The following is a 27,767-nucleotide window of genomic DNA, read 5'->3' as shown; positions in this document are numbered from 1 at the left end:
AACTGTTGTGTTTTTGCAGGATTGGATTATTCAATATGATCCTCCAGATGATCCAAAGGTAAGGCATCATATTTGTGTACTCTTGTCCTTCTGATTAGATGGGCAGTGGATGAATGATGCATTAGATGCTTTGATTACAGTTAGACATGATACACCCTCCATTGTCCAGTAAGGTGTAGGAAATAGTGCAATATGGGTGGAGGATATTGTGGTTCCGCTTCATCACTCAAGTCTTTTGCTGAACTTTCCCACTTTAAAATTGGTAGTCATGGTTAGTGCGTGTACAATTTCGAGTGAGAGACTTTTGAGAAAAGGAGCCCACATTAGTCTCTCACAACATTTATGGCTAATGGCACAAAGTTCAAAAATAGGGTTTGTGGTTTAGGAGAGAATGGGTTCAAACATGATATAGAAAGCATTGGAGTTCAAACCAATATGGTGGTCTCTCTCGAGGCTTTCCTACAATGACAATGTATCAGGGCATGGGAAAACCCAGAGGCTCGCGCTTTATGTATTACACCACACACGTTGCCCCTAACCGCAAAAACATGCTTTTTTCTTAGAGAGCCTTACACACCTAGACATGCTTGAGCCTATTGTCTTATCCGCAATTCGCACCATAGCAGCGATCTGGCTTAGCTCCCACTCTTTGATGTGAGACGGGGTGCTGGGATAGTGGGGAAGAGTCCCCTTGTGTATGCACACTATGCCCCTTGCAAGTTCGAGAGTCTGAGCATCATACCCGGATTTGCTAAGGCTAGCCTCTCCCCTGCAGCCCGGTAATTCGGCATTTCATTGAGCCTCTTCTCGGCCATTCCCTTGCCGCATCGAGTGCTCCTATTACTGTCCATCATCGACATCACCATCATCTGCGTTTTCAGCCCTGCTTTCAACAACGGATCGGCTATGTTTTTGCAGCCAGCTTTCAGCCCTTGATTCCTCTCACATCAGGAGCGCAAATCAGCCCCAGATCTACCCCTTGGTGGTCATCAACAACCCCTCATCCAGATGGATCCAAAGGTGCATCAAATCAGCCCAGAGGTGCTTCATTTTGAAGAGTTATCATGGCGACATTCCCCGTTTGAGTCAATAGAGTCTGCATTGAGCTATTGCATGTGTGTACATTCTATTTACGCAATCAAAAGCAAATACCACATTGACAACAGTGTGGGGGGCCCTTGAGAGGGTTGGTTGGGACCCCATCCTTGTCTCAACTTTCATTGAGTGTTGATCCCTGTAGTAGATGGCCACGAAAAAAATGCGATTTTTCTCTCTCCCTCTTTCCCTTGAGTCCAAATTGGTGTCACAAACTTATGATGTGGCATGCTATAAGTTGTTTCAACTTATGGGCACCTGTCTCGATAGGGCCTTGGGGACAACTAGGGAAACTAAAAGAAAGCGAAAGGGTTGGTTGTACGGAATTTCTGCAAATCACGTTGGGTGCTGACGTGGCTGGCTGTACGAATCCCCACAAAACGTGTTGACTGCGATGATTTTTAAGGCCGTACAGAATTCCGCATTATGCGTTAGCTACTTTTGGGGCACAAGTGCTTTTGAGTTTGAAGGCTTTTTATGTACAGCTTTTCCCTAGGCCAAAGGCCTTCAAATAAGTACCCTGGGCTTTGTCTGACACACGAGCTGACGAGCCGGTGAGCAGAGGAGACCCAAGGGCAATTGTACTATGCTCAACATTAATGCAAAAAGAAATACCGAAAGGGGTGCCATTCTTTGGAGCCAATCTCTCTAGGCATGGAACTATGCCGGGCCGTGTCGACTCGGTTAAATTGTGAATTAAGTGTGAAGTATTTTAAAGCGGTTCTCTCTCTCGTGTGTCGCACCACATTCTCTACTTGGGGTGTCCAAGTCTGCTACATTTGAATTCTGATAGTTGCATTGTACTTAGTAGTCTCAAACAACGTTATTCACCTACTTTTGGTCAACTGGGGGGTCACTATGTATAAATTGTGTATATCACGTGCATTCAAGGACTATTTATAAAACAACTTTGTGTGAACTTTTGATAAAATGAAGTACATCCTTTTCCTATTCAATCTGTAATTTTTTTTCCCAATCTCATCGGTGACTACCACGGGTCTATACCTTGCACTTTCCTTCAAAGGTGAATCTGGGCTTATCTTGAATTCCTCCAAGTATATTTTTTAGTCGTATAGCGGATATGCAGACTTCACACCGTGAAGTTTTCGTCTGAGTTATGACCAGTTGATATTGTGGTAATTCTTTCTATCTTTTGTGGTGCGTATGCCCTATCAACTGCCTCATGTATGTGCTAATTTTTCCGATTTAATGCTTCTTTTAGTGCTAAGCTTCATTATGGTTGAGTCTGCCCTTGATCCTCGAAATCTTGACAGAAATTAGTATGCTGGATTTTGTGTTGATGTATGCTCTTGTGTGTGTGTGCATGTGTTGTGTGTTGAGTTTGAGAGCATATGTTAGTAGCTAGTTCTACACCCACTATTGGGCACTGACGACGTTAGTGGGGATGTCGTGGTATTTTGTGAATACTATGCATGATGGAGCTGATGGTTATATTGTCTTGTGGGTGACTACCACGGGTCTATACCTAGCACTTTCCTTCAAAGGTGAATATGGGCCATAGTTACACGAAACTGGAATGGCGATGGGCCTCCCTGCGGAATGGAAACGGGTCCGGAACGGGAATGGCACGGAATGGGAGGCTTAAAAACACCAAAATAATGCAATTTTTAGCGTTACGTGTTTGAATACAAGTAGACTAGAGTCCTTTGACTCTAATACCCACAAAAAACATGATTTGAAGACCATTCAATCTTATTATGACTTGATTGTGATGTGGGGGGCTAGGGTGTTCACAAGACGGGCACCACGTGCCAATAAAAAAGAACAGACTGAACAGACTTTTAACACTTCAATAACAACTGAACTGAAAGAGAGACGACACGCGACATGGAGTGGCGGAATTCCACCGTAGAGAGTATTGGATCCAAACCTTGGCGTCCCTTTCTGTATTTCTTTATATTGCATCAACATAGTACAAGCCGGTACTCTAGACTCTGCACCTTCTCCAGGAAGCATGCCAGAGAATGAACCCTAACCTCATATTTAAAGGCTCTTGGCTTGAAAAGCAGTTTACATGAAAAGCCTTCAAACTCAAAAGCTTTTGGTCCAAAAAGCAATGCCAAAAGCTGCCAGCGTAATTTACGAAAATCCGTACAACTGCCACGTCATCAGCCAGCGCAAAACGTGGAAATCCGTATAGCTTGCCAAGTCATCATGTCAACGCAATTTTTGGAAACTGCCACGTCATCAGTTGCGGGGCCTGCTTTATTTTAATCTTTGTCACTTTGGGGCCCATTGGACGGGGTCTCCATAAGTTGGTAGGACTTCTTCTGTTACTCACTCTTCTTAGGGTTTAGGCCCCTTGGCTAGCATCTGTAAGTTGACTCCATTCTTTAGACTTTGACACGTCAGCAGTTTGTGACACATCCCCTTCTTGAAAGAGAGTAATCGTCTCCGATTACAACATATCTTCAAAACAACTCAAGTTAGCTTAAAAATTTCCGAGGGTCATTCCGAGGGACAACCAGTTTGCTCTTTTTGTTAAGGAGTTAGCTTCTCCTTTTGGGTCTTTTGATGAAGAGTTAGCTTCTCCTTTCAGCTCTTTTGATCAAGGTGTTAGCTTCTCCTTTCGTCCAGATCGGAACTCTTGATATTCCGGCGTAGTAAAATTAACCATCACACCCAAACTGTACTGATCTTCCACGGGTGTCTTGATGCACTAAAATTACATACCTAGGCAATCTCATCCAATTAGGAATATTCAATAATTGACACATCACAATGCAACACAAATGCTTACATATGCATGTTACAAGACATAGAAGCATAAAGCCGCCGATGAACACTCTTCTCGCATAACCTAACAAGGTTCAGGCCGGGAGATATTCAAGACTCCCTCATCACTCCTCCCGCATAACTTAAAAAGGTCTGGGCCGGGAGTTATAGAGGCCTTTTACAACCAAACGCCCCACAGACCGCAACCTACGTCGTTTGGAGGTGCTGAGAGTAACCACTGCTCAGACTTCTTAATACTCCTCCCGTATAACCATCCAGGTTCGGGCCGAGAGTCACAACAACAATTATTTTACAAGCACATAACCAAGACATTCCATTTGCGTCGTTCGGAGGTTCAAACAACAACAAAACAACATTTCTCACTACTCCACCCGGGAGTAAAATCACCAATCATTCAAACGAGTATTAAACCCAAAGTCAAACATTTCAAATCGGCACCAAGACAAGTTCAAAACAGATACCATCCATTTCAAACAAATTTTCAAACAATACTTCTAGCTATAAAGGAAAAAAAACAAGTAGATAGTTCATTCGAGGTTTTGTTCGGACAATCGAACTTTGAGGACGACTTGCTTGTCCTTCTGTATCACGGTGATGGTTCAGTTCCGAACTTGGAGAGTCGCATCATTCTTGTCGTGCCAAGGCATGCCCAAGAGAACGTCGCAATTGCCCAACTTCATGATGTGGAAATCAGCTTTTCCATGATAATTTTGAATAGTCACTGGAAGAGCACCAATGAGTGGTACCACTTTCTGAGTTTGTCCTGTGGCTAGCTCAGCTTCAATTTCTCCACCCTCTGCATCATAATCAAAGTGCATCTGCTCTAAATTTTTTTGGCTAAATGAAGTTCTCTGTAGCTCCGAGATCCAAGAAAATAAGGGCTTTGAAGCCATTGACTTTGCCATATGCTCGACACAATTCATTTGTATTTTTCAAGACGTATGCCATAAATATCAGGAACTAGTCCAATAGCGGGTCTAGCTCTCTTAGCAGGAGATGGCGTTGGGGTTCTGTCGACCGTTGGTGCGGGCGTCGGCTCCTGTGGTCTATCAGTGCGTTTGGGACAATTAGAATGATTATGCCCTGTTTGAAAGCATCCAAAGCATTGTAGTAAGGTGTCTCGTTGTTGAGGCGTCAAATGAGGCCTTTGTGGTTGACTTTCACGACTCTCGAGAATTTGTTCTTTGTTGGTGAGAGTCGTGGTTCGTGGCCGGAGATTCTTCTGTGGTGAACTCTAGCTTTCCCTTCATCAGTTTGTAGCCGACCGCGGCATGGTCCATAAGTTCTTACATGGTAGAGACTTGCTTGGATAGACAATATTCCTGCAATGGTGATGGTAGTCCAATGGTGTATCGCTTGCATTGGGCCTCTAAGGGAACAGATCTAAAGAAGGACACCGGAAGGTACACGTCGAGAAACCTTTGGTTATATTCGTCCATGGTTTCGGTGGCAAGCATTTTCAAGTTGCCCACTCTGTCAAAATCCGGACTTCAAACATAGAAGTCATGTAACTATGTGCAAAAATTGTCTTGAAAGCTTGCTAGGTCCTTGGAGCATGAGGTTGTGTCGCGATTGAACTCCACCATTGCATAGCATTATCTTTAAGAAACCCCGCTGCTCGAGAAATCTTGGATTCTTCTGTGTAGTTCCCCAAAACATAGATGTTGTCGAATTGCTGTAAGAATTGCAATGCTTTCTTGCGATCTTTCACCCCGGAAAAAGTGAAAAATTTGATTGTCATGCCGCCATCTTTGAAATCTTTGGGTTGGTTAGGTGCATATCTCGGGTATGGATAATAAGGTATTCATATGGGCTCCAACCATTGTAGCTTGGTGGTAGTGGTGGTGGAGGTGGGGGCAATGGCGGTGGCAAAGGCGGTTGCACTGGATCAGGGTCAGATAGCTGCACCATATTTCTAAAGACTCCCCCGATCGGAACAGATGGTTGGGAAGGTTGCCGGTTGGAAGCTCTCGTACTTTCTGGTGCCGGAGGAAGAGGTACCACCTCGGGCATCAGAGGGGGTAACATGTAGTTCAAAAATTGTTGAAAACTTTGCAGCATCGGAAGATTCTGCTGAGGATGCTGCGAAAGAATGTCGTGAAGCTCGTTGAGTAGAAACTGCAAATATTTTACTGAATCCATGAATTCCAAGTCTTTGGTTCTTTATGGCTTATGCCTTGTAAGACACAGCGATGAAGATGGGAGCGCGCCCGATGCGCGATGAAGTAAGGGTGGGTGTGGCTAGTAAGTCTGGTCTGCTCTTTTGTGGGACCGGTATGCTTTCAGAAAAGCACACGTTTGATGCTCTGATACCACTGTCACAAGACGGGCACCACGTGCCAATAGAAAAGTACAGACTGAACAGACTTTTAACACGCGACACGGAGTGGCGGAATTCCACTCCAGAGAGTATTGGCCCAAAAACTTGGCGCCCCTTTCGGTGTTTCTTTATAGTGCATCAACACAGTACAAGCCGGTACTCCAGACTCTGCACCTTCTCCAGGAAGCATGCCAGAGAATGAGCCCTAACCTCATAATTAAAGGCCCTTGGCGTGAAAAGCAGTTTACATGAAAAGCTTGCAAACTCAAAAGCTTCTGGTCCAAAAAGCAATGCCAAAAGCTGCCAACATAATTTACGAAAATCCGTACAGCTGCCACGTCATTAGCTAGCGCAAAACGCGGAAATCTGTACAGCTTGCCACGTCATCATGTCAGCGCAAATTTCGGAAACTGCCACGTCATCAGCTGCGGGTCGTGCTTTATTTTAATCTTTATGTCACTTGTGGCCCCATCGGACGGGGTCCCCATAAGTTGGTAGGACTTCTTCTGTTACTTGCTCTTCTTAGGGTTTAGGCCCCTCGGCCGGCATGTGTAAGTTGACTCCATTCTTTAGGCTTTGACACGTCAACAGTTTGTGACATCGGTCATAGTACATATGCAACAGACACAATGCCCATACACAATAACACATGCAATTACAGATTAGAGCTCTCAAATAATTGCAAGAGTAGAAGTTAAGAGATAAGACTTGAAAGTTGAGCCATAACATTGAGCAAAATATACTTTTCGCTTAATTTTGGCTAACAAGGCCCACCAAGGCACTACAAAAAAACCAAAGGTGACATATACCATAATGAGACTATCCGGGGGGGAAATCACAATACCAAAAGACCAAAGGTGACAAATACCATAAAGATGCTACAAAGAGGGCAAGCCGTAATACAAAAAGAGATGGATAATGGAAGTCCTAAAGTCTCAACTCTCGAGTCTCAAGACTCAAGACTCAAGACTCAAGAGCCAAAACCAATAAATACAGCGTGCTGATTTTACTGTTTTTGGGCAAGAATCAGAGGGTTTATGCCAATGGAAGTGAGTTCCAACAGGGGAGTTGGTTTTGCGCAAGTTTTGGGGTTGTTATGTTGCCAAAATTTGGCCAAAACAGGTGGAATCTAGCTAGATATAGGTAAAGGATTCCCAGGACTCTACTTTGTAATTTACCCTCTTCAAGTATAAAGAAATACCGAAAGGGGCGCCAATTTTGGGGCGTACAAGTTGTCGGCGTTTGCTCGGAGCATTCTAGCTTCCGAGCCGTGTGTGTACTTGAGTGTTAATTCTTGTCGCAGCTTCCCTTTGCAAAGTGCTCTGTGTGTGTGACTAAAGTAAAGTAAAGAATTTCGGGTGAAAGCCAAAGTCTACCGCCCTATGGGCCGGTTTCACTGGCCCAAACTCTTTTGTCCCTTTGGGTATTTTTGTCACAACTCGGTGACGCGGCTGCCCAATACACACACACACACACACACACACACCCTCTCTTGGCATGGGACAGTCCCTGGCGGGCAGAAAAGCTGACGTGGCAGGCAGCGTACGGATTCCGGATTTTGCGGCACAGGGTACGGATATGCTGACATTGTAGCTTGCGTACGGAGAAAAGCAATGTATGACATATTTTGGCTGCTTTATTTCTCTACGCAAATCAGGTTGCTTTAAGCTACGCAAGGAGAAAGAGAGAAAATTTTTAAGTTGCTTTATGCATCCCTTGTAAACCTTTATAAGAGTTGTTGGGCTCTCACTTCTCAGAGCATTTGGACGCAGAGTCTGAGAGTGAGTCCCGACTACAGATACCGAAGGGGGCGCCAGTCTTTGGGGCCAATATTTCTAGGCACGGAACTACGTCGGGCCAGTGTTGAATCTATTGTGAACTGTGAATTGTTTTGAAGTGAATCTTGTCTTGTCGCAGTAGAATCTCGACTTGGAGTGTCCAAGTCTGTTACAATTTCAATACAACTCCTATGGCTCTGCCCTGCATCTCCGCTCGGCAGAACGCCAAAATGCCCACAATTCATATTTAAAGCCCTTAGCCTACTAAAAGTAGTTTACATGAAAAGCTTGAAGTCCCAAAAGCATCTGGTCCAAAAGCTAGCGCTAAACAAGCTGCCAGTGCAAAATACAAAAATGTGAACAATTGCCACATTAGCAGCGTAAAATCAAGGCATCTGTAAAGTCTGCCACGTCAGCATGTCAACGCGTTTTGCAGATGGTCTGTACAGCAGCCACGTCATCACCAGTTACGCAATTTATGATGTGTGTGTGAACTTTACTCTAGGCCTCGTCGGATGGGGTTCTGAAAGTTGGAGGGTTAGGATTTTACTTGGGCACTCAACGAGGTTCTGTAAGCTGGTGAAGACATTCTCTTCTTTAGCTTCTGTTAGGGTTTAGGCTTCTCAGCCAGGATCTATAGGTTGGTTAGGCTTCTCCGCCAGGATCTGTAGGTTGGTTAGGCTCGAGGAGCCCTAACCCAATCGATCATCAATGACATTGACACGTCGGCAATTTGTGACAGCTAAAGAACCTTGCATAGCATTGTCTTTAAAAAAGCAATTGCCAGACAAATTTCGGATTCTTCTGTGTAGTTCTCGAGTGAATAGTTATTGTCGAACTGTTGAAGAAACTGCAATGCTTTCTTGCCATCTTTTTTTTTCTAAGAAAAAGATCATTCTATTAGTTAATAAAACTGCCCTTTGGGCTACAAACTACCCTAACAAGAGGGGGGGGGCTACATCAGCATGAGGGGAGACTCTCCCAATGAAAAATGAGATAGATACGATGGCTAAATCAAGATATGGGAAGAGGAAACAACCACACAGGTGGCATGCAATATGCCATCTAGGAGCCCCATGGACCATGGTGTAGAAAGGCCCTGGTCGTGAAAGTCGTAGAAATGCCTCACTACGCTCCCGCATACGGTAGGAGCTGCCTTGCAGCCTCTCGAATTGAACTCGATGTGTGGATCAGCTCGAGCCATTAATCTCGTATAGTCTCCACTGGTGGGATGGGGCAAGCCTCAAAGATGCGGAAGCATTGGGCTCTCCATATGAACCAGAGAGTTAGGCTGGAGATAAGATCCCAACAAAGCTCTCTAACACTGCTTCACTCCTCAGGCGTAAGCTCTATGACAGGCTAGAGTGTAGGCCAACCCTCTTGTATCACAATCATCTTGCTAGCTGAGGACAACTCAAACGAAGTGCTTGGTCTGTGAGGGTGGACCAAGCAGCAACACCCCAACTGTACTGACTAGCTAACGTTAGGGCTGGCATCAACCGTAGAATCAGAAGCCAAACCTGATGTGCCATGGGGCAGTCACATATACAATGCCTTTGTGACTCAAGTGGGTGGTCACACGCGGCACAGCCCGCTGGATGGCCACTGTAGACCAACCAACTCCCCACTGCGGTAGCTCGATGGGCGACAAAGCCACTGGAACATGGTGACTCTCCTTGGTTGTCTGCTGTCCCACAAGCTCCCAAAAATCTGTTAGGAACTCAGTTGTGAGGCCCTCCTCGTGCGAGTGACTTGCTGCAGCAAGACATGCCTCTCTCCGAGCAGCCAGTATGTGGTACGCTAATCTAGCTGTGTACTGGAAAAAAAGGGATCCCTAGGTGATGATCTGAAGCAAAAGGTCCCGCCAAAACCACTCCCGAGGGTCCCACTGTACTTGCGATAGAGGGGGACTCTCCCAAGCCCAGAGCCTCCAATGTCCAGTCTCAAGATCTATCAAATCGGGATCAAGGACACAAATCCTCCCTCTGATGCCCACAACTCGAATCTGCTCAAAGCAACACTCTGCTATCGTTGGTGCCTCAGTAGCAACTCTATGGAGGTGACCCTCTCACTGAACCCATGCAAAGGCCCGAGTCGAAGCAGGCCGGAACTGCGATGAGGACTGAGGTAGATCAAACCCTCGCTCATGCTATCACGTATCTCCCGAGTGTGCAAAATGTGCTTGTATGTACTACATAGGTCCTATCCAAGCACCTCCTAGTACTCTGAGACAGCTGAGAGTCAAACCATCCTCTCGTGGGCAATTACCACGAGGGAGTGCTCTGAGAGCCTCCTGAAGCTCCTCTGAAAGTAGAGGGCTCTCAAGCATCTGTCGCATCTCCTCAGTGACGAGGCAAGGCATTTGTGCACACACTTGCTCTCTGCACGCATCCCTGCGCTTTGACTGTGGCTCTGCTGAGAGCAGCTCTTAGTAAAAATCAGTAGTAGCTATTGCCCGCATGTCCTCGGGCTCTGTGGCAACCGTCCCATCCTGTCTCCTCAATTGGCGAACATTGGTATGCGCATGGCGGGGACACACCATCTCAAAAAACTCTCCAGTAACTTTGTGGCCCGCCTAGGTCCATCGAGATGCCTGTCTGTCAGGGCGCCGCTCCTCAATGGTGATCAGCTCCTGTCGAGCGTGCTACATGAGGTCCTCCATCTAGAAACTACTTGGGTGTTCCTAAGTAAGGAGGCCATAGTTACCCGGAACGGAAAATCGAAATGGGGAACAGGGAACAATGACCTGTCACAAGACGGGCACCACGTGCTAGCAAAAAAGAATAGACTGAACAACTTTAAGCACTCCAAATAACAACTGAACTGAAAGAGATGCATGGCACGAAATGGGGAGTGGTGATGTTCCACCCCAAGAGAGCATTGGCCCCAAACACTGGCGCCCCTTTCGGTATATCTTTATTATTACCGATTCGCAAAGTACAACAACCAGGGAGCACCTGCTATGCAATCTGTGTGCTGAAGAGTGCCAGAGAGGGCCCCAAGGTTCATATTAAAAGGCCCAAAGCGCAAAAGCATCAATTATGAAAAGCTGACCCCAAAAAAACACTTTCCTAAAATTCTGAGATTTTCCTAAAAATCCGCCGCGAATTCCGTACAAGTGCCACGTCATCATATTTTGCTGTGCAAAGTCTTTTGAGTGTGTTCTGCTTTATTTTAATGCCTTTATGTCACTTGGGCCCCATTGGACGGGATCCCGTAAGTTGGTGGGGAACTCTTCTTTAAAAATAGGCCACTCGTCAAGACTTTGTAAGTCCGTAGAACGTCTTCTTCTTCTTCTGTTGTGTCTTCTTAGGGTTTTGGCCCCTTGGCCGGGATCTGAAGGCTTGCTCCGTTCTTCAGTGGCTTGACACATCAGCAGTTTGTGACACGACCGGTAGGAACTGCCATTCCCTGTTTTGAACACTCTCGTTTGAAACACGGAACGGGGATTCGAAACGGGAAGCTAGTTGCTAGATTGGGAACGGGGAACGGCGACCTGAAAAAGGCCATTCCCAGTAACTATGAAAGAGGCAATGTCTCGATGTAGCCGCTCCTCCTCCTCTCGCGCCGCAGCCAGTCGTGCTGTGGACTCCTGGAGAAAGAAGCGACTAAGCCCCCTGAGGTGATTGGCCACTCTAGCAGCAGCGTCCCCTTGTGCTTGCAAACTCTCGATCCACAACGCAACAATCTGCTCTCTGAGCTCTGTATCTGGCAAAATCCTCTTAGGGATGCGTAACATAAGAGTGCCACTCTTTTGCTTGTTGGCCAAAGTAAGGATCGCTGGCGGGTGATCAAAGAAAGTAGTTTCTGCCAAAATGCTTGTTGAACCACCCAAGTCACATAAGTGATCACTAGCATAGAAGCGATCTATCGTGGGTAGATCACTCCGCCTACTTTGTGGTCAGATCGAGAAAAAGACAGGCTGTCGAGGGTCATGCAAGGCCATCATGTTGCCATACATTGAGACATCCTCAAGGTCATACATAGCCGTTCCCAAGGAGCCAACTCAGCCCCATGTACAGTAGCATGACTGTCCTGAATCCTGTATGAGGGGTCCTCAATCATGTTGAAATCCCCCCCAATGCACCACTGCTTTGCATGAGGTAGGGACTCCACCAAATGCCACCAAAACTCAGCCCGTGCACTCGGCCGGGATCTGAAGGTTGGCTCCGTTCTTCAGTGGCTTGACACGTCAGCAGTTTGTGACATGACCTGTAGGAACTGCCATTCTCTGTTTCTAACACTCTCGTTTGAAACACGGAACGGGGATTCGAAACGGGAAGCTAGTTGCTAGATTGGGAACGGGGAACGGCGACCTGAAAAAGGCCATTCCCAGTAACTATGAAAGAGGCAATGTCCCTATGTAGCCGCTCCTCCTCCTCTCGCGCCACAGCCAGTCGTGCTGTGGACTCCTGGAGAAAGAAGCGACTAAGCCCCCTGAGGTCATTGGTCACTCTAGCAGCAACGTCCCCTTGTGCTTGCAAACTCTCGATCCACAACGCAACAATCTGCTCTCTGAGCTCTGTATCTGGCAAAATCCTCTTAGGGATGCGGAACATAACAGTGCCACTCTTTTGCTTGTTGGCCAAAGTAAGGATCGCTGGCGGGTGATCAAAGAAAGTAGTTCCTGCCCAAAATGCTTGTTGAACCACCCAAGTCACATAAAGTGATCTCTAGCATAGAAGCGATCTATCGTGGGTAGATCACTCCGCCTACTTTGTGGTCAGATCGAGAAAAAGACAGGCTGTCGAGGGTCATGCAAGGTCATCATGTTGCCATACATCGAGACATCCTCAAGGTCATACATAGCCGTTCCCAAGGAGCCAACTCAGCCCCATGTACAGTAGCATGACTGTCCTGAATCCTGTCTGAGGGGTCCTCAAGCATGTTGAAATACCCCCCAATGCACCACTGCTTTGCATGAGGTAGGGACTCCACCAAATGCGACCAAAACTCAGCCCGTGCACTCGGCCGGGATCTGAAGGTTGGCTCCGTTCTTGAGTGGCTTGACACGTCAGCAGTTTGTGACATGACCTGTAGGAACTGCCATTCTCTGTTTCGAACACTCTCGTTTGAAACACGGAACGGGGATTCGAAACGGGAAGCTAGTTGCTAGATTGGGAACGGGGAACGGCGACCTGAAAAAGGCCATTCCCAGTAACTATGAAAGAGGCAATGTCCCTATGTAGCCGCTCCTCCTCCTCTCGCGCCACAGCCAGTCGTGCTGTGGACTCCTGGAGAAAGAAGCGACTAAGCCCCCTGAGGTCATTGGTCACTCTAGCAGCAACGTCCCCTTGTGCTTGCAAACTCTCGATCCACAACGCAACAATCTGCTCTCTGAGCTCTGTATCTGGCAAAATCCTCTTAGGGATGCGTAACATAACAGTGCCACTCTTTTGCTTGTTGGCCAAAGTAAGGATCGCTGGCGGGTGATCAAAGAAAGTAGTTCCTGCCAAAATGCTTGTTGAACCACCCAAGTCACATAAAGTGATCACTAGCATAGAAGCGATCTATCGTGGGTAGATCACTCCGCCTACTTTGTGGTCAGATCGAGAAAAAGACAGGCTGTCGAGGGTCATGCAAGGTCATCATGTTGCCATACATCGAGACATCCTCAAGGTCATACATAGCCGTTCCCAAGGAGCCAACTCAGCCCCATGTACAGTAGCATGACTGTCCTGAATCCTGTCTGAGGGGTCCTCAAGCATGTTGAAATACCCCCCAATGCACCACTGCTTTGCATGAGGTAGGGACTCCACCAAATGCGACCAAAACTCAGCCCTTGCACTCGCATGGTTTGGTGCATTGGCCCCTTGGCAGGGATCTGAAGGTTGGCTCCGTTCTTCAGTGGCTTGACACAGCAGCAGTTTGTGACACGACCGGTAGGAACTGCCATTCCCTGTTTCGAACACTCTCGTTTGAAACACGGAACGGGGATTCGAAACGGGAAGCTAGTTGCTAGATTGGGAACGGGGAACGGCGACCTGAAAAAGGCCATTCCTAGTAACTATGAAAGAGGCAATGTCCCGATGCAGCCGCTCCTCCTCCCGCGCCGCAGCCAGTCGTGCTGTGGACTCCTGGAGAAAGAAGCGACTAAGCCCCCTGAGGTCATTGGTCACTCTAGCAGCAACGTCCCCTTGTGCTTGCAAACTCTCGATCCACAACGCAACAATCTGCTCTCTGAGCTCTGTGTTTGGCAAAATCCTCTTAAGGATGCGTAACATAAGAGTGCCACTCTTTTGCTTGTTGGCCAAAGTAAGGATCGCTGGCGGGTGATCAAAGGAAGCAGTTCCTACCAAAATGCCTGTTGAACCACCCAAGTCACATAAGTGATCACTAGCATAGAAGCGATCTATCGTGGGTAGATTCACTCTGCCTACTCTGCGGTCAGATCGAGAAAAAAAACAGGCTGTTGAGGGTCATGCAAGGCCATCATGTTGCCATGCATCGAGAGATCCTCAAGGTCATACATAGCCGTTCCCAAGGAGCCAACTCAGCCCCATGTACAGTAGTATGACTGTCCCGAATCCTGTCTGAGGGGTCCTGACTCCTCAAGCATGTTGAAATCCCCTCCAATGCACCACTGCTTTGCATGAGGTAGGGACTCCACCAAATGCGACCAAAACTCAGCCTGTGCACTCGCATGGTTTGGTGCATAAATGTTAAAAAGACCCACAAGGTAGGCATGCATCTGTGTAGTGACCCATTGGGCCTTGCATGGCACACTGATGCCTCTGCCCACAATGGCCTGCTGCCATGAGTCCGCAATAGTCATACATACACCTCCTTGAATTCCACCAGGCCCCTCCTGCCCTAATAGAGCCCCCCCCCCCCGCGTGGCCGCCCTGTACACCATCCAAGCGATACCTTTTGTCCTCTGCAAGGATCAATCTATTCTTTTTGTGCAACTCCTTGCGAACCTCTCTGAGATCAAGCTTTTGTGCTGTGAGCTACGGCTACCCGTGCTGCCATATTAGACATTCCATTGTTATAGTCAATTTACTAAGTTTTCTGGTTCTTGTGGGTCTTGCCGCTTTGTAGTATGCAAACCAATTTTATCATTTGACAAAGCAAGACTAATGATTCTCTAGATTTCTTATGCATGAAAATCAAATTTTTTGATTTGAAATCTATTGCCACAGGAGTACATCCACCGAGTTGGTCGCACAGCCAGAGGAGAAGGTGCAAGAGGAAGTGCATTGCTGTTTCTTATTCCTGAAGAGCTGGGCTTTTTAGTGTACTTGAAGGCAATTTTTCTGAACCATTCACATTGGCCTTTCCATCACATTTTCCTTCAGTGAGGCAAACTAACTGCTAACTATGTACTTACAGAGTGCAAAGGTACCATTGAATGAGTACGAGTTTCCTGAAAACAAGATTGCAAACGTCCAGTCTCAACTGGTATGCACTGCTCGAAATTTTTTTTGTACACTGTTACCACCTAAATAAGCTACTTTTTCCGAGTTTTTAAACTTTCATTACAAGTGTTCATCGTGATTCTAAACAAGACGATTGACAGGAGAAATTGGTGGAGAAGAATTATTATCTGCACCAGTCTGCACGTGATGCCTACAGATCTTACATTTTGGCATACAACTCCCATGCCATGAAGGAGATTTTTAATGTCCATCGGCTTGATCTTCAGGTAAATGCTTGTATATTTAGGACCTGTGTATATGTTGGGATAATTATTGATTTGGTCTAGTCTTCTAAGATGTTTTGATCACTTGCGCTCACAAATCTCTTTTTGTTGTTGCGATACTTCCATCTGTACTATGGGAAGGAACCCCATGCATGTCCTAGGTCATTCAAGTGCCAAAGCTGCCTTGAATTAAAATTGTAGTACGATGCCCATGACTTTGGGTGCAATCAAAATTTTGTCACCTTAGTCATTTTGTCTGTGCCTTTTTCCAGCAGCCACTGCCACACATAATGGGAAGAGCTCAGGCATTTGCAGAGCATGTTAGATTTGCCATCATGGACAAGCTATTTACTGTGCAGCCCATTCGCCAGACTGCACTTATCTACACAGCAAAGGCTCGTTGCAGCTCCATTGTCTGTACAGCCCTTGCGCAACATTACGTGTTGCACCCACCCATCACTGCAGCATGGCTTTATGTTAGCTGGCTCTTGCCTTCTACATGAAGGAGCGTGAAATTCACGGTCTTTCGCAATGTTTCTTCTGTATGGGTGTGATCTTTGTGAGCTTGTGTGAGTGTGCTCTTCGCAAGAGAGGGCACACACAAGGCTCTACTTACCAATAGAGGGGGGGAGAATGAGAGAGAAGGTCTATGTGTGTTTTCTGGATTCTTGGCCCAAAACCCTCTTGCTGTTTTCTTCTTCCCCACTTCACAGCAGGCTACTGATTCATCAAACGAGGGCACTTCATCTAGGAATATTTTTTTGATCGTATAGCGGACACTATGAGAAAATTCATTAAACAGTCTGTATGGGGCATCTCCGAGCACTGATATAATTAAATAAAACTGACTGAATATTTAAGAAATACTTTATAATACCTTCATAGGTATTCAGCTTAGTCTATGTGCTTGTACTTGCGTTCTCTATTCTCCATGTGGCTACTTATCTTTCACTTTTTGTTAGCAATGTTTGAAAGACAGCTGCAGGGTTCCATGCGAAGATGGAGGAGAAGCTTGAGAGCACACAATACAAGTAGTATTACTGAGTGTGCCAATACAAAGGTAAGGCTGTGATGGGCGTATATACAAGCTGGGGGGGGAAAAACCTCCTAAAGAGGGGAAAAAGAGCCCCGGCGGTCCTAAGTGTGTTCACACACATCACTACCATACTATGGTAACAGATCTACCATTGGGAGTGATGTTGTAAACAAGAGCTGGCACTCATGTATAGGGAAGCACCAAACCCTATGTGATGAGTCCACGAAGGGGAGTAAGCTCAAAGCTTTGTTGAACTTCTCACGAGGCAAAGCCTTTGGGAAAAGATTAGCAAGGTTGACTTGTGTAGACACATAAGCTAGGCTGACCTCTCTTGCAGATTAGTCTCTCCTTAACATAATGGTGATGCACCTCTATGTGCTTTGTGTGAGCATGGAACACTAGGTTCCTCGCAATTGCCAAAGCACTCTGTTTGTCAATAATGATGTTGGCAATCAAAAGACATCTAAGACAAACACACTCAATAGTAGCTGTGACAGTTGCCCTGCACTCAGTCTCACAACTAGAAGTGGCCCTTGCAGTGTGCTTCTTACTTAACCAAGATATGCATGAGTTGTCGAGCATGAAACAAAACCACTAGTGGACACTCGTGCGTCATAGCAACCGACCTAGTCCGAGTTTGAAAAAGCATGAAAACAATCATCCTCCTTGGGATAAAACAACCAAGGATGTATAGTGCCACTCAAGCAACGAAAGATCGGCTTATAACTACCTTCCAATGCATAGACCCTGGGCTATGCATAGACCCTAGGCTATGCATAAATCCGCTTATGTGTGAAATTGCATATCGAACTACTGGGGTAATGCCTACATAAATGAGGCAACAAACATGCTGATAGAGTGTGACATCAAAGTAATCTTTAGCATCATGAAGACTAAGCTTAAACATGTCTCCATAGGAAAAGCAATAGGCTTGTAATCCTCAAGACTGAATCTACGCAACAATGTCGCAATATACTTTGTCTGGCACAAAACAATACCTCCATCAACTTGCTTAAAGTGTATGCCCGAATAATGACGCAAAAGACCCATATCAGACGTTTCAAGAGAGGCATTCAAATCAGCAATATGTCCCTCATTTGGTCCAGTGAGCAACATGTAATCCACATAGAACACAATGATCATAAATTCATCATCGACACGCTTGTCATACTAAGTGCTCTCAATTTGACTATTTTGAAAACCATGTGTAATTGAATAAGCATGAATCTTCTTATACCAAGTATGTAGAGCTTTCTTTAAAGCATATAATCCCTTCCCAAGCGTGGAAACCTCGTTTTCCTGCCTTTTTGAACAAAACCATGAGGGTGCGATGATGTGGTCGTGGAAGCTACTTGCGGAGATTGTCTTGCCACAATAGACGACCACGATGTACTCTGACAACAAAGTTGTATAGCCATTGCAAGGAACCCAATTTTTCATGCCCGGACCAAGCATTTAGAGATACAATACCATTATGTTTGTGAGAAGAGGAAGGATGGCTTTATTCGACTAGAGTATGTTTCGATGTCAGATAACCGTGTTGATGTCTTGACCAAACCTCTTCCACAGGCGACATTATCCTCTCGTGCCAGCTCCCTTGTACTTGTTTCCCGTCCAAGAGCTGAGAGAGGTGCTAGAGTTTCAGCGGTAGTGGCTCGAGTATCTCCGAGGAGCAGATTAGGGAGTGACAGTTGTTTTGTAGCTGCGCCTGGCTATACTTTATGTAGACGTACTTACTCGGCGGTGCGGTGTTGCCCACCCAGTAGGCTAGCATGAGGCGGGACCCCACTTCCTAGGGTTTCCTAGGGTCAAAATCTCTATGGTATGCATTTTTTCCTTGTTAAAAATGTGGGCATTGTGTACGTTTTGGATCATATCAGTGTAAGCAGAGCTTCCAATGTTTGGGCCATTCTCTCTCTCTAGCGTTTTCTCACTTCTCTCTCTAGTGTTTTCTACACCATCGTTGTCTCTCTCTTCCAATTTGCTAGTGATCTCCTTCCCTCTTCAAGCGCTTCCCTTCCCCACTGCTGTGACACCCTACACTGCAGGTTCTCTTGCAGATTGTGCACCCGTGCCCGTTCGTTGGGTGGTACGCAGTAGGAGGTCGATTCCGAGGAGATCTGTCCTGATAGATCCAAGGTCCATTGGTTATCCGTTCCTGAGGAGGTTTGCTCACGGTTGGAGATGAGATCTCCACCTGATTCACCCTTTTGTGCTTGTATCTTGTAATCTTGCGTTGATCGTGTTTGTAATCAGCATATGCCTTCCCATAGTACAAGCCCATCATTGATTTTGAGAGAGAGAGAGAGAGAGAGAGAGAGAGAGAGAGAGAGAGATCTTTGTGTTTGAATACAGGCTGTGGCTCTTTCATTTGGATTTAACTGTCCTCCGAAGGTCAACCTGCAGATTGATAGCAATGCTGCCAAGTTTCGGAAAAAGGGACCCAAGGGAACAATGGGAGGCAAGGGCCGTTTGGAGGGTAAAGGAAGCGGCCATGGTTTCAGCTCCAGTAATCCCTATGGAAAACGACAGGAAGGAGATAGAAGACAGCTTGTGCACATCTAGAGACAGGTTCAAATAGGTGTGTGCCTTGTCGAGCACACACACTCCAATTTTGTGGAGAGTATACTTGCCTGTTGAAGGTGGTATAGCGTGATGGTGGCCGTTCAGCCCTATTCCCTCTTGTATCGAGATGGGTTGTGGATAATGAGGCCGTAGAGGAGATCCAGGATTCGTAGGGCAACGAAGATGATAATGATGTTACTGGGTTTTTTCTTTTTATGATTTGTTTCTTGAAGGCCTTTGTAATGATCCATGATTGAAGCCTGCAATTGGAGCGTCTGGAATGGCAAGAGTGGCTGCCGATTGCTCAAATTAGTAGTCTGGAATGGCAAGAGTTGACTGGGCTTCTTTTTTACAGTCATTCATAATATTCATCTTTTTGTGATCCTTTTTAGCGAGTCAGCGATGATATGAGCTTCACCTGTTCAGATGTACACTGTAATTGCTGAGCTTTAAGTCTTCTTATAGACAGACAATGGGCTACTTCTCATAAGCTTGCAAATTTCAGCTGTTGTCAAAAGTCATTCTCACTACGTGTTATTTATCCCATATTTTATTCAAATGATTGGGCCGTTGTGTGCTCAAAAAGGCGTGATAAGGAAAGTTGAACAGATGTGTTGAAACTCTCTCTCTCTCTCTCTCTCTCTCTCTGAATGCCTTATTCTCTCCAACTCGTCTATAGCTTTGGGGTCCTCTAGATCTGGAATTCTCTCACAAGCCTCCGTTTCCAAGTGTATTTTTCTCATGGCATCTTGTGCCTTTCTTGACTGAAAAGCATGCGACGAGAGTTACATATGACATGTTTAACGAGGTGAAGATACATTGCACATTGCTATGTACTATATAGCTCACATAATCACTTACTCTCTTGGGATAGCTTCCTACGACGTGAAATTCTCTCGTCTTCTTCTTCTCATGTATATGGGTATGATGCATGTCTATGCTACTATCATTGAACAGACTTGGGCTACCCTTGCGCTCGATGTGTTTTAAACTTCACGAGGATTTCATGTGCATATGCAATCGTGTTTGCATTATACAGATATAACCAATGTTTGATAGTCGAGCATTTCTTCGGAAATAGTAACTTGTGGGAATCATGTGAATTCAGACAGAACGTTTCATTATGACAGATACTTATGGGACATGAAGAAGCCTTACATCTACAAGAATAGGAAGAGATCACACAAATAATTCTGGTTCAAAGCAAGTATGGTCAAAGTTAAAGAAAAGGGTTTTGTTTAATTATTTGGGTATCATCGATTAACACAGCTGAGACGACAACGTACTATGCAACACAATCTCATTTTCAAGTGTGGCAGGAGAATGTAGAGGTGGTTCAAAGGTGTCCCTTTTGAACGCCATTGTATCAATATCATACGTTATTGAGAATTAGTCAATCCAAGAGCAAAATGCAATCAATATAGTGGCATGTAGATCAACCACAATGCTCATTCATCTCATGTATTATGAAACCATTGTGCTTTATCGAGCAACCATACGAACTAGTAGGTGTTTAGATGATCACACACGACCTATTTCCTACACCCCATGAGTTTATTTACAATTTCATGGCTCATGAGGAAACTCGATAACTATTGAACCCTTGTTTATATGTGGCTCCTTTTTACCCTTTCAAGAAGCCAAGAACTCTACTGTTGAACAATCTTTGTTTTCTCTTTTGACAACATTCTCATTGGCTTCAAGGTTGTAGTTTCTTCTTTTCATAACTAAACAAATATGTCTCCATGCTACTGGCCACAAATACAAAGTCTTGTAAATGTCAATCAACTCAATTCCTTATGTGATATATAGCACATCCTATGCGTTTTTTCTGACTCTATTGGTTTGTGTCATCCATGGTTTCGAGTGTCTTACATATCGAAGACGATTTGTATAAACCCCCCTCCATTGCACCAACCAAGGTAGAAAAATCAAACAAATATAATGGCGCTTGTTCGTTGTCGTTTGGCTCAAAGCATGCAGGGAAAATGCAAAATTTTCATCGGGTTCTCCCACATATCATGTGTCATTCACAAGAAGCATATTATCTTTATTGAAATCTGAGTTGTAACACCAGAAGTAAACCAACATTTTAATTTTTTTTTAACTTACTACGTCCCATATAGAAGGGATCTCAAGAGGTTTTCCTACACCATCCAGATGCAAAGCCATCAAATTTACTCTTCTATTCATAGTTAAGGGAAAAAACTTGTTATGGTATCTAGATTTTCTTGTGGTCAAATTATCGCATCCCTAGAGTGGACATTTGCCCACATGCTCAAGAAATGGAAGTCGTTCACCAGATCTTACAACATACTAAATATGTGCATGTCATTGAACTCTAGGGGTGTAATGACTATATTTTGATTGTAAATGTCATTGCTCACTTACTCCTTTCCCAATCCTTGTAGAACTATAGTTCTAATTATTTTAATCAGACAACTATTATGGTCACAAAATCAAATCCTTACTCGTTTTCCATTGAGATAACATAAAGCATAGGATTGGGCAAGTTGTATTTTGTCAAATTCTGACATACTACTTTTGTGTCCAACATATCATCTAGTAACATCCATGATACCACGATCATCAACATCCTTTGCATCCACCTCCTTTTCAGTAGCATCCTTAAATACACCATAAAAGAATCTTCCTTAGTTGCTCCAAACGAAGTGTCAAAATGGAATGGAGCATGCTCATCCATGGAAGCATTATCATCAATCATCTCCATAGCATTAAAAAATCAATGATCCTTGTCACCCACATAACCGTCCAAATTTGCATCCTCACCATTTAAAATAGCATACACATGACTTTCTTAGTGAAGTCCTCCATGACATCCATAGTGATAGTTCCATCTGTCTTTATGTCTTCATTGTGTCCACAAAAAAATATCATCCTTTTGCGTGACATTCATGTGAGAAATGTGCCATCATGTAATGGTTCATTGTCTCCATACCACCCACGTATGCACTAGCCCTATACACCAACAACCATCCACCATTGTATCTACACACCCATCCACATTGGCAACCATAATCCTCATGCCCGTCAATGATACCGATTAAAATGATAGTAGATACATAAAAAAGGTCTAAAAAGGAGTCATCAAATGCACCCACACCATCATCCATATAAGCAATATCGATTAAAATGTATAGCTCCCTAATGCATCAATTGCAATTTTCAAGTTAACACTTAGAATGCTCAGATTGCTTTACCAATTTAAGCTTATACCTTTTGAAAATAATCACTTATTGTAAAAACTCTCTCTTACACCCTAGTAATCAAGCTCTCTATTTGCATCAAGTTTTTTGTCTTTATTGATTTATACGAGAGTTAGCTAACATCAATGCCACTAACCTGTATCCTCCCTAACATGAGACTCTACACATGTGTTTGCTTAGTGAGATGGAACTCTTGGAAATGGTACAAAAGGTATTTAGAGTATTCCCATTTCTACCTATTTATGTGAAAGATTGATGTGGAATCAATAAGTATTGAGAATAAGCTCTGACTACTCCCTAATAAAGGATTTTTGACACCCATTTTCATTGAGAATCGGGTACTTATGGCTGATCTATCGGCTACAATTATAGAGGAACCACGGCTTAAAGTCCTTAAATAGGTGCAATGTTTGGACAAGGGTGAACGTATGTAGGCTGCATTCAATATGAGCTTCTTGTTGGGATGTGGGCTTTTGTTGCATCTATTGTGTGAACAACCTCTTCCACCTAAAAAAGTATGTGTCAATAACCCATGCGAAGAACCCCTTACAATCCATGTGTAAAGCATAGCCACTTGTGTTTGTGCATAAGAAGTCATATATATCCTTTATGTGTCAAAAAGGGGGCTTCTTTGTATATGCTTAGATAGAGGCACATTATGCTCAATAAAAATCAAGTCTATCATTTTGCAACTATACTCTATTGTGCCGTGTGCCCAATTTCAAGCCCTAAGCTAACTCTATTCTAATCATGCTTATGCCATGAATGTCACACTAACCTAGGCACGATGACTAACAAGTGGTATCAGAGCTTGCAATGTGATTAGTATCTCCTAATCACACTAACCAAGCGGCATCTATTAACCCTTTGTATTCTAGATCTTGTGAGTCCCCTCTTGATCATCACAGGATTGAATCAAATGCTTTGCATTTGCATTTAGATTAGTGTTAATCTACTTGCTAATTACACTAGTTTTTGGGCACGTTCTTGGTGTATGTCTCAAGCCATTACCCTTGCTAGAGTCATTGCAATGGATTATACGCTTAATTCCTAGTATAATCCCACTCCAAGCACTCATTAATTGGTGAGTTATGCCTCCATCAATTCGATTTTGGCTAATTTCTCAAGCATTTAGTGCTAATATGGCTCTATTTGCATCACTTTTTGTGTATTCCCCAATTGATTCAATTGAAAAACAAATTAGCCCCTTTTCTAATTACCTTTGGTTTCTCACATTGGATGCTCATCTTGGTCAATTAATGGTGTGTGTGAGAGAGAGGGAGAGAGAGTCCGTATGTTTGTGTGTCTTAAGTGTGGGAGCCACTCCTAATAAGAAAAAAGGAGTTTGTCAATATGAGCGTGGATTTGTCCAGCAAGAGAGAGGTCGCACGCATGCAATCCCTATCAGGCTACCCCACCTCCTAGGCTCTAGATCGGCAAGTCTGCACCATCACCCCGAGTCAGCTATAATCGACGTGCTAGCTATTACAGAGAAAACCATCTCCTTGCAGAGCGTCGGCAAAGGGCCATCCCAGCCGTGCATCAACAATTTTGTTTGCGCTCAGCCCCGCACTGCTCGACTTATATCTTATGTCCTCATCTGGTCGTCGGCTCCCTCAACGACTCCCAATAGCTACACCCCTATCCTGTGCTTTCCAATAGCGTCAAAGGTGTAGACCTTAAACCTATGCCCGTGAACGGCCCTGCTTGATCTACTGTCCTTGTCTGGGAAGCTGCCTCCACCAAGGGCATTTAGCCGCTTCCTCTTCACATGAGCATCATCGCACAACCTCGGCTACCCCAAGAGCACCTAATTTGTGCTGTTTTGCTACCACTTCAACACACCAAATAGCTTTGCTTGCTATCAGGCTGTAGACAACAACAATTACCCTGGTTCTCATGCACCAATTGCAATCTGCCCCTGCACTCCCATGCTTCCACCACCCGCTGGCCCTCGACATCACCTTGCTGCATCATCATATGCAGTCCTGTGGGCCCCCTCTGTATAACGCCTTAACATCATCACAAGAAGATAAGAAATTTTCTCATGTAGGAAAACAGAGTCTTTTTCAGTGTTTTTCATACAATGCATAACATCATGAGCTTCTGCTCGAGAGGCACCCCATACCTAGCTAGGTACGATCGGGGGCAGGGGACCACCGGACCCCCCACCGGGCTGGCGGTCCCCTGCCCCCAATCGTACCTAGCTAGGTATACGGTGCCTCCCTCACAGAAGCTCATGATGTTGAGGTAAGTCACAATGTGGGAATTATTGTGAGAATTTATCCAAAACTTCTTGTGCATCATCTGCACCTTGTCTGCATCCAAACCCATTGTCATCATTTGCATTTACCTTCTAAGAGCTCATTCCCATAGTGGATCTCCACGGCCCAGATTGCCTTTGAGGTCCAAAGCCTTGCCCAAGGGCCAACTCCCACAACATCCACCCAAGGTTAAAGCTATCTAAGACTCCTTGGCTTAGCAGAGATTCCCACGATCCTTGTCCTTTAAGTCTCACATTATCCTTTATGGTCGCCCTGCACAAAAGTCTTTAAATTTTGTAACCCCTATATCAACATCTCTTGAATCTTGAAGCATATTAAGTGTTTTGTGAAGAGGTGCTCCATGAAATTGGAGAGGAGTGACTTCACAAATAATTATTGGCACTTAAGGGTCAAGCATAGCATCATGCAATCACGATGAAAAATGCAAAAGTTAATTTTTCCTGGCAAGTACACCTTGCATGCTATTCGTGAGCACATGAAGTATCCACTCAATTTTGAGCCCAAAGAAGAAGTAGCAGAAAATGATCTTGCCAAAGCTTTGCTTGCATATGAGGTATCCGATATCAAATGGAGTCCTCTCAAGAGATGCTCAAAGGAAACTATAACGCAGGATAGCAGTTGGGGGACATTCTTCAACATATTCAAAATAACTTAAAAGTCTTTTTGCATAGACTAAATAATTTGAGGGTTTTTTTCCACGTGTTTTTCCCCTCCATTGTACATATGTGTGCATTGTGTCTTCCTTTGCATTTCCACATTCTGCATTGGATCAAAACATCAACAACAACAACCTCAAGATATGGAAAGGTCAACGATGAAAAATTATAACAAGTATTGCAGTACGTGCAGAAGAAAATCCTCCACCAACAAACAACAAAAAAAATGTGATGTGAGCATTATTTATTGTATACCTACCCTCTATGTGTGTAGGGGAGGATTGTGTGTGCCTCCACCTACTTTTGTTCAAGGGGAGGCTTGTGTTTTGTGTGCCTCATCCTAGTGTGTTTTGAGTGGAGGATAATCTCTGATAATCTTGTGTGAGTGATATGCAATGTGAGTGATATGCAACCAAAAACCACATAGGGGAGGTTGTTGGGATGCGGCTTTTGTTGCATCTCTTGTGTGGACAACCTCTTCCACCTAAAAAAGTGATGTGTCAATAACCCATGTGAAGAACCCATTACAATCTATGTGTAAGGCATAGAGAGTTGTGTTTGTGCATAAGTAGCCACATATATCCTTTATGTGTCAAAAGGCTGCTTCTTTGTATTGCCTATAGAGGCACATTATGCTCAATAAAAATCAAGTCTGTCATTTGCAACTATACTCGATTATATTGTGTGCCCAATTTCAAGCCCTAAGCTAAATCTATTCTAATCATGCTTATGCCGTGTATAATGACACACTAACCTATCCAACATCATTAAGAAAGAGTGAACCTATTTAGGCTCCATTCAATACGAGCTTCTCGAATACTAAAAAATGTGGCTCTATTGCAGGTCTCTATGCAACAACCAAAGGCCTCGTGAAATTCAACAAGAATAATGCTGAATACTATGCCAAATCACTTTGTAATATTTCAAACCCTACCTCAAATGTGCTTTTAGATTCCTTGATCCAAATTCCTCGTGTGAATTTATCATTATATGGCTTGACCACGGTGTATGGCTTGCTCTCAACAAACTCTAAGTATTCTTCCTAAAAAAGTTGACCTCATTTCATCTTACTCCCTTTGCACTTGGCTAGGAGGACATACAAGGGATTGGGTGTCAGCACAAATTGCCTTTATCAATTCCAAACCCTCATGGTGGATACGGTCAAGGAACTTGGCACCAATGAACCAATGATGCTCTTAATTACATAGGGTACTTATAACAGGATCAAAAAAACTTTGGGCCTGCTTAAGCTTAACTTTGAAGATGAAGAATTGTCTTCTCAAAAGAAACCAAACACTTGTATTTTCCCTAATTTCTCAACTTATTTTCTTATACCTTCTTCTTCAGTTGACTTGATTCTAGGAAGAGGCAAATTTAAAAGTTTGAAAAGAGAGAGAGAGAGAGAGAGAGAGAGAGAGAGAGAGAGAGAGAGAGAGATCATAGTTTACTTGTTAAACATCTACTCGAAATGTAGATATTCAGGTTTCATGGAATGAGATTGGAAGGTTAGTTCTACCTGGAAAAGATGTGGATTCTTCTAGAATTTTTGTGTCACTTTATTAATATACTATATGAATTCTTTTCACCTAAAGGGATTTCTAGCAATGTTTTTTGACCTAGCTATTGATAATCAGTATGCTCTTAAGAATGTTATGTGTGTTTGGAGGCAATCTAACCCTATCAAGTGTATCTTTAATTACACTGATGAGTTTCTACAATATGGACAAAGAAATGGTTGTAAATGCTGTAAAGTTTATTCATATTACAAGGAGTTTGGAGTTCTCAGATCACATATTTGTACAACAAATCTAATAATTGTACGTCAGTCTAATCTTGGTGGCTTACTTAGAAAAGGTTTGAACCACATAATAGAGGAATCCTAAAATCCTCATTTGACCCTTTCTGCTTTCCTAGAATTTTTGTTCCACATGGCCTTAAAGCTCCACTTAAAGAAAAGTGTCCAATTGGACCTTATTGAATGCCTTAACACTAGAATGGTAACAGGACACTTTTATGTCCTTGGACACTTTTGTGTACTGTTAAGTGACCATTTTGCTTGAATTATTTGAAGAGTATGAAAATGAATTTCTAGGTGCTATATATCCACAAATTTGCCTTATGATCTGAAAAAAACTTAGCATTTTTTTTTGAGTATTGATCTCACCATTGACCTTACTCTTGCACAACATTTTTGAACCTAAACTGTGTGAAAAAACGGGTCCTGTTTTTGGCTATTTTTCAATTTTTGGCAACTATACCACTCTAAACTTCATGTTTGTGAGGTTTAGATGGCTAGAGGTTAGGCCTTCATAGTTCTTAACATCTTTGATGCTTGTAGGGAGAGCTAAGTGTTAAAATTGAAAGTTATGACCAATTTACAAGAATTGCATAATCCTGTTTTTTGGC

The 27,767-nt window shown here is 44.1% G+C and overlaps 1 protein-coding gene across 2 annotated transcripts in view; it reads left to right on the top strand.

The window, feature by feature from the left end:
- Positions 1-19,710, top strand: part of LOC147449553 (P-loop containing nucleoside triphosphate hydrolases superfamily protein) — a 43,068-nt gene extending 23,358 nt beyond the window's left edge. For both annotated transcript variants that reach the window (XM_086521977.1, XM_086521976.1), the window contains exons 10-14: positions 20-58; positions 15,093-15,197; positions 15,283-15,351; positions 15,470-15,595; positions 18,984-19,710. In XM_086521977.1, coding sequence (XP_086378103.1) covers positions 20-58; positions 15,093-15,197; positions 15,283-15,351; positions 15,470-15,595; positions 18,984-19,193 — 549 coding nt within the window. In that variant the 3' untranslated portion in view covers positions 19,194-19,710. The remainder of the gene's footprint in view (positions 1-19; positions 59-15,092; positions 15,198-15,282; positions 15,352-15,469; positions 15,596-18,983) is intronic.
- Positions 19,711-27,767: the final 8,057 nt, after the last annotated feature.

The sequence above is a fragment of the Adiantum capillus-veneris genome, chromosome 10 (genome assembly GCF_014529385.1).
Source record: "Adiantum capillus-veneris isolate H3 chromosome 10, ASM1452938v2, whole genome shotgun sequence".
Classification (NCBI taxonomy): Eukaryota; Viridiplantae; Streptophyta; class Polypodiopsida; order Polypodiales; family Pteridaceae; genus Adiantum; species Adiantum capillus-veneris.
This window is presented reverse-complemented; position numbering and strand designations above follow the sequence as displayed.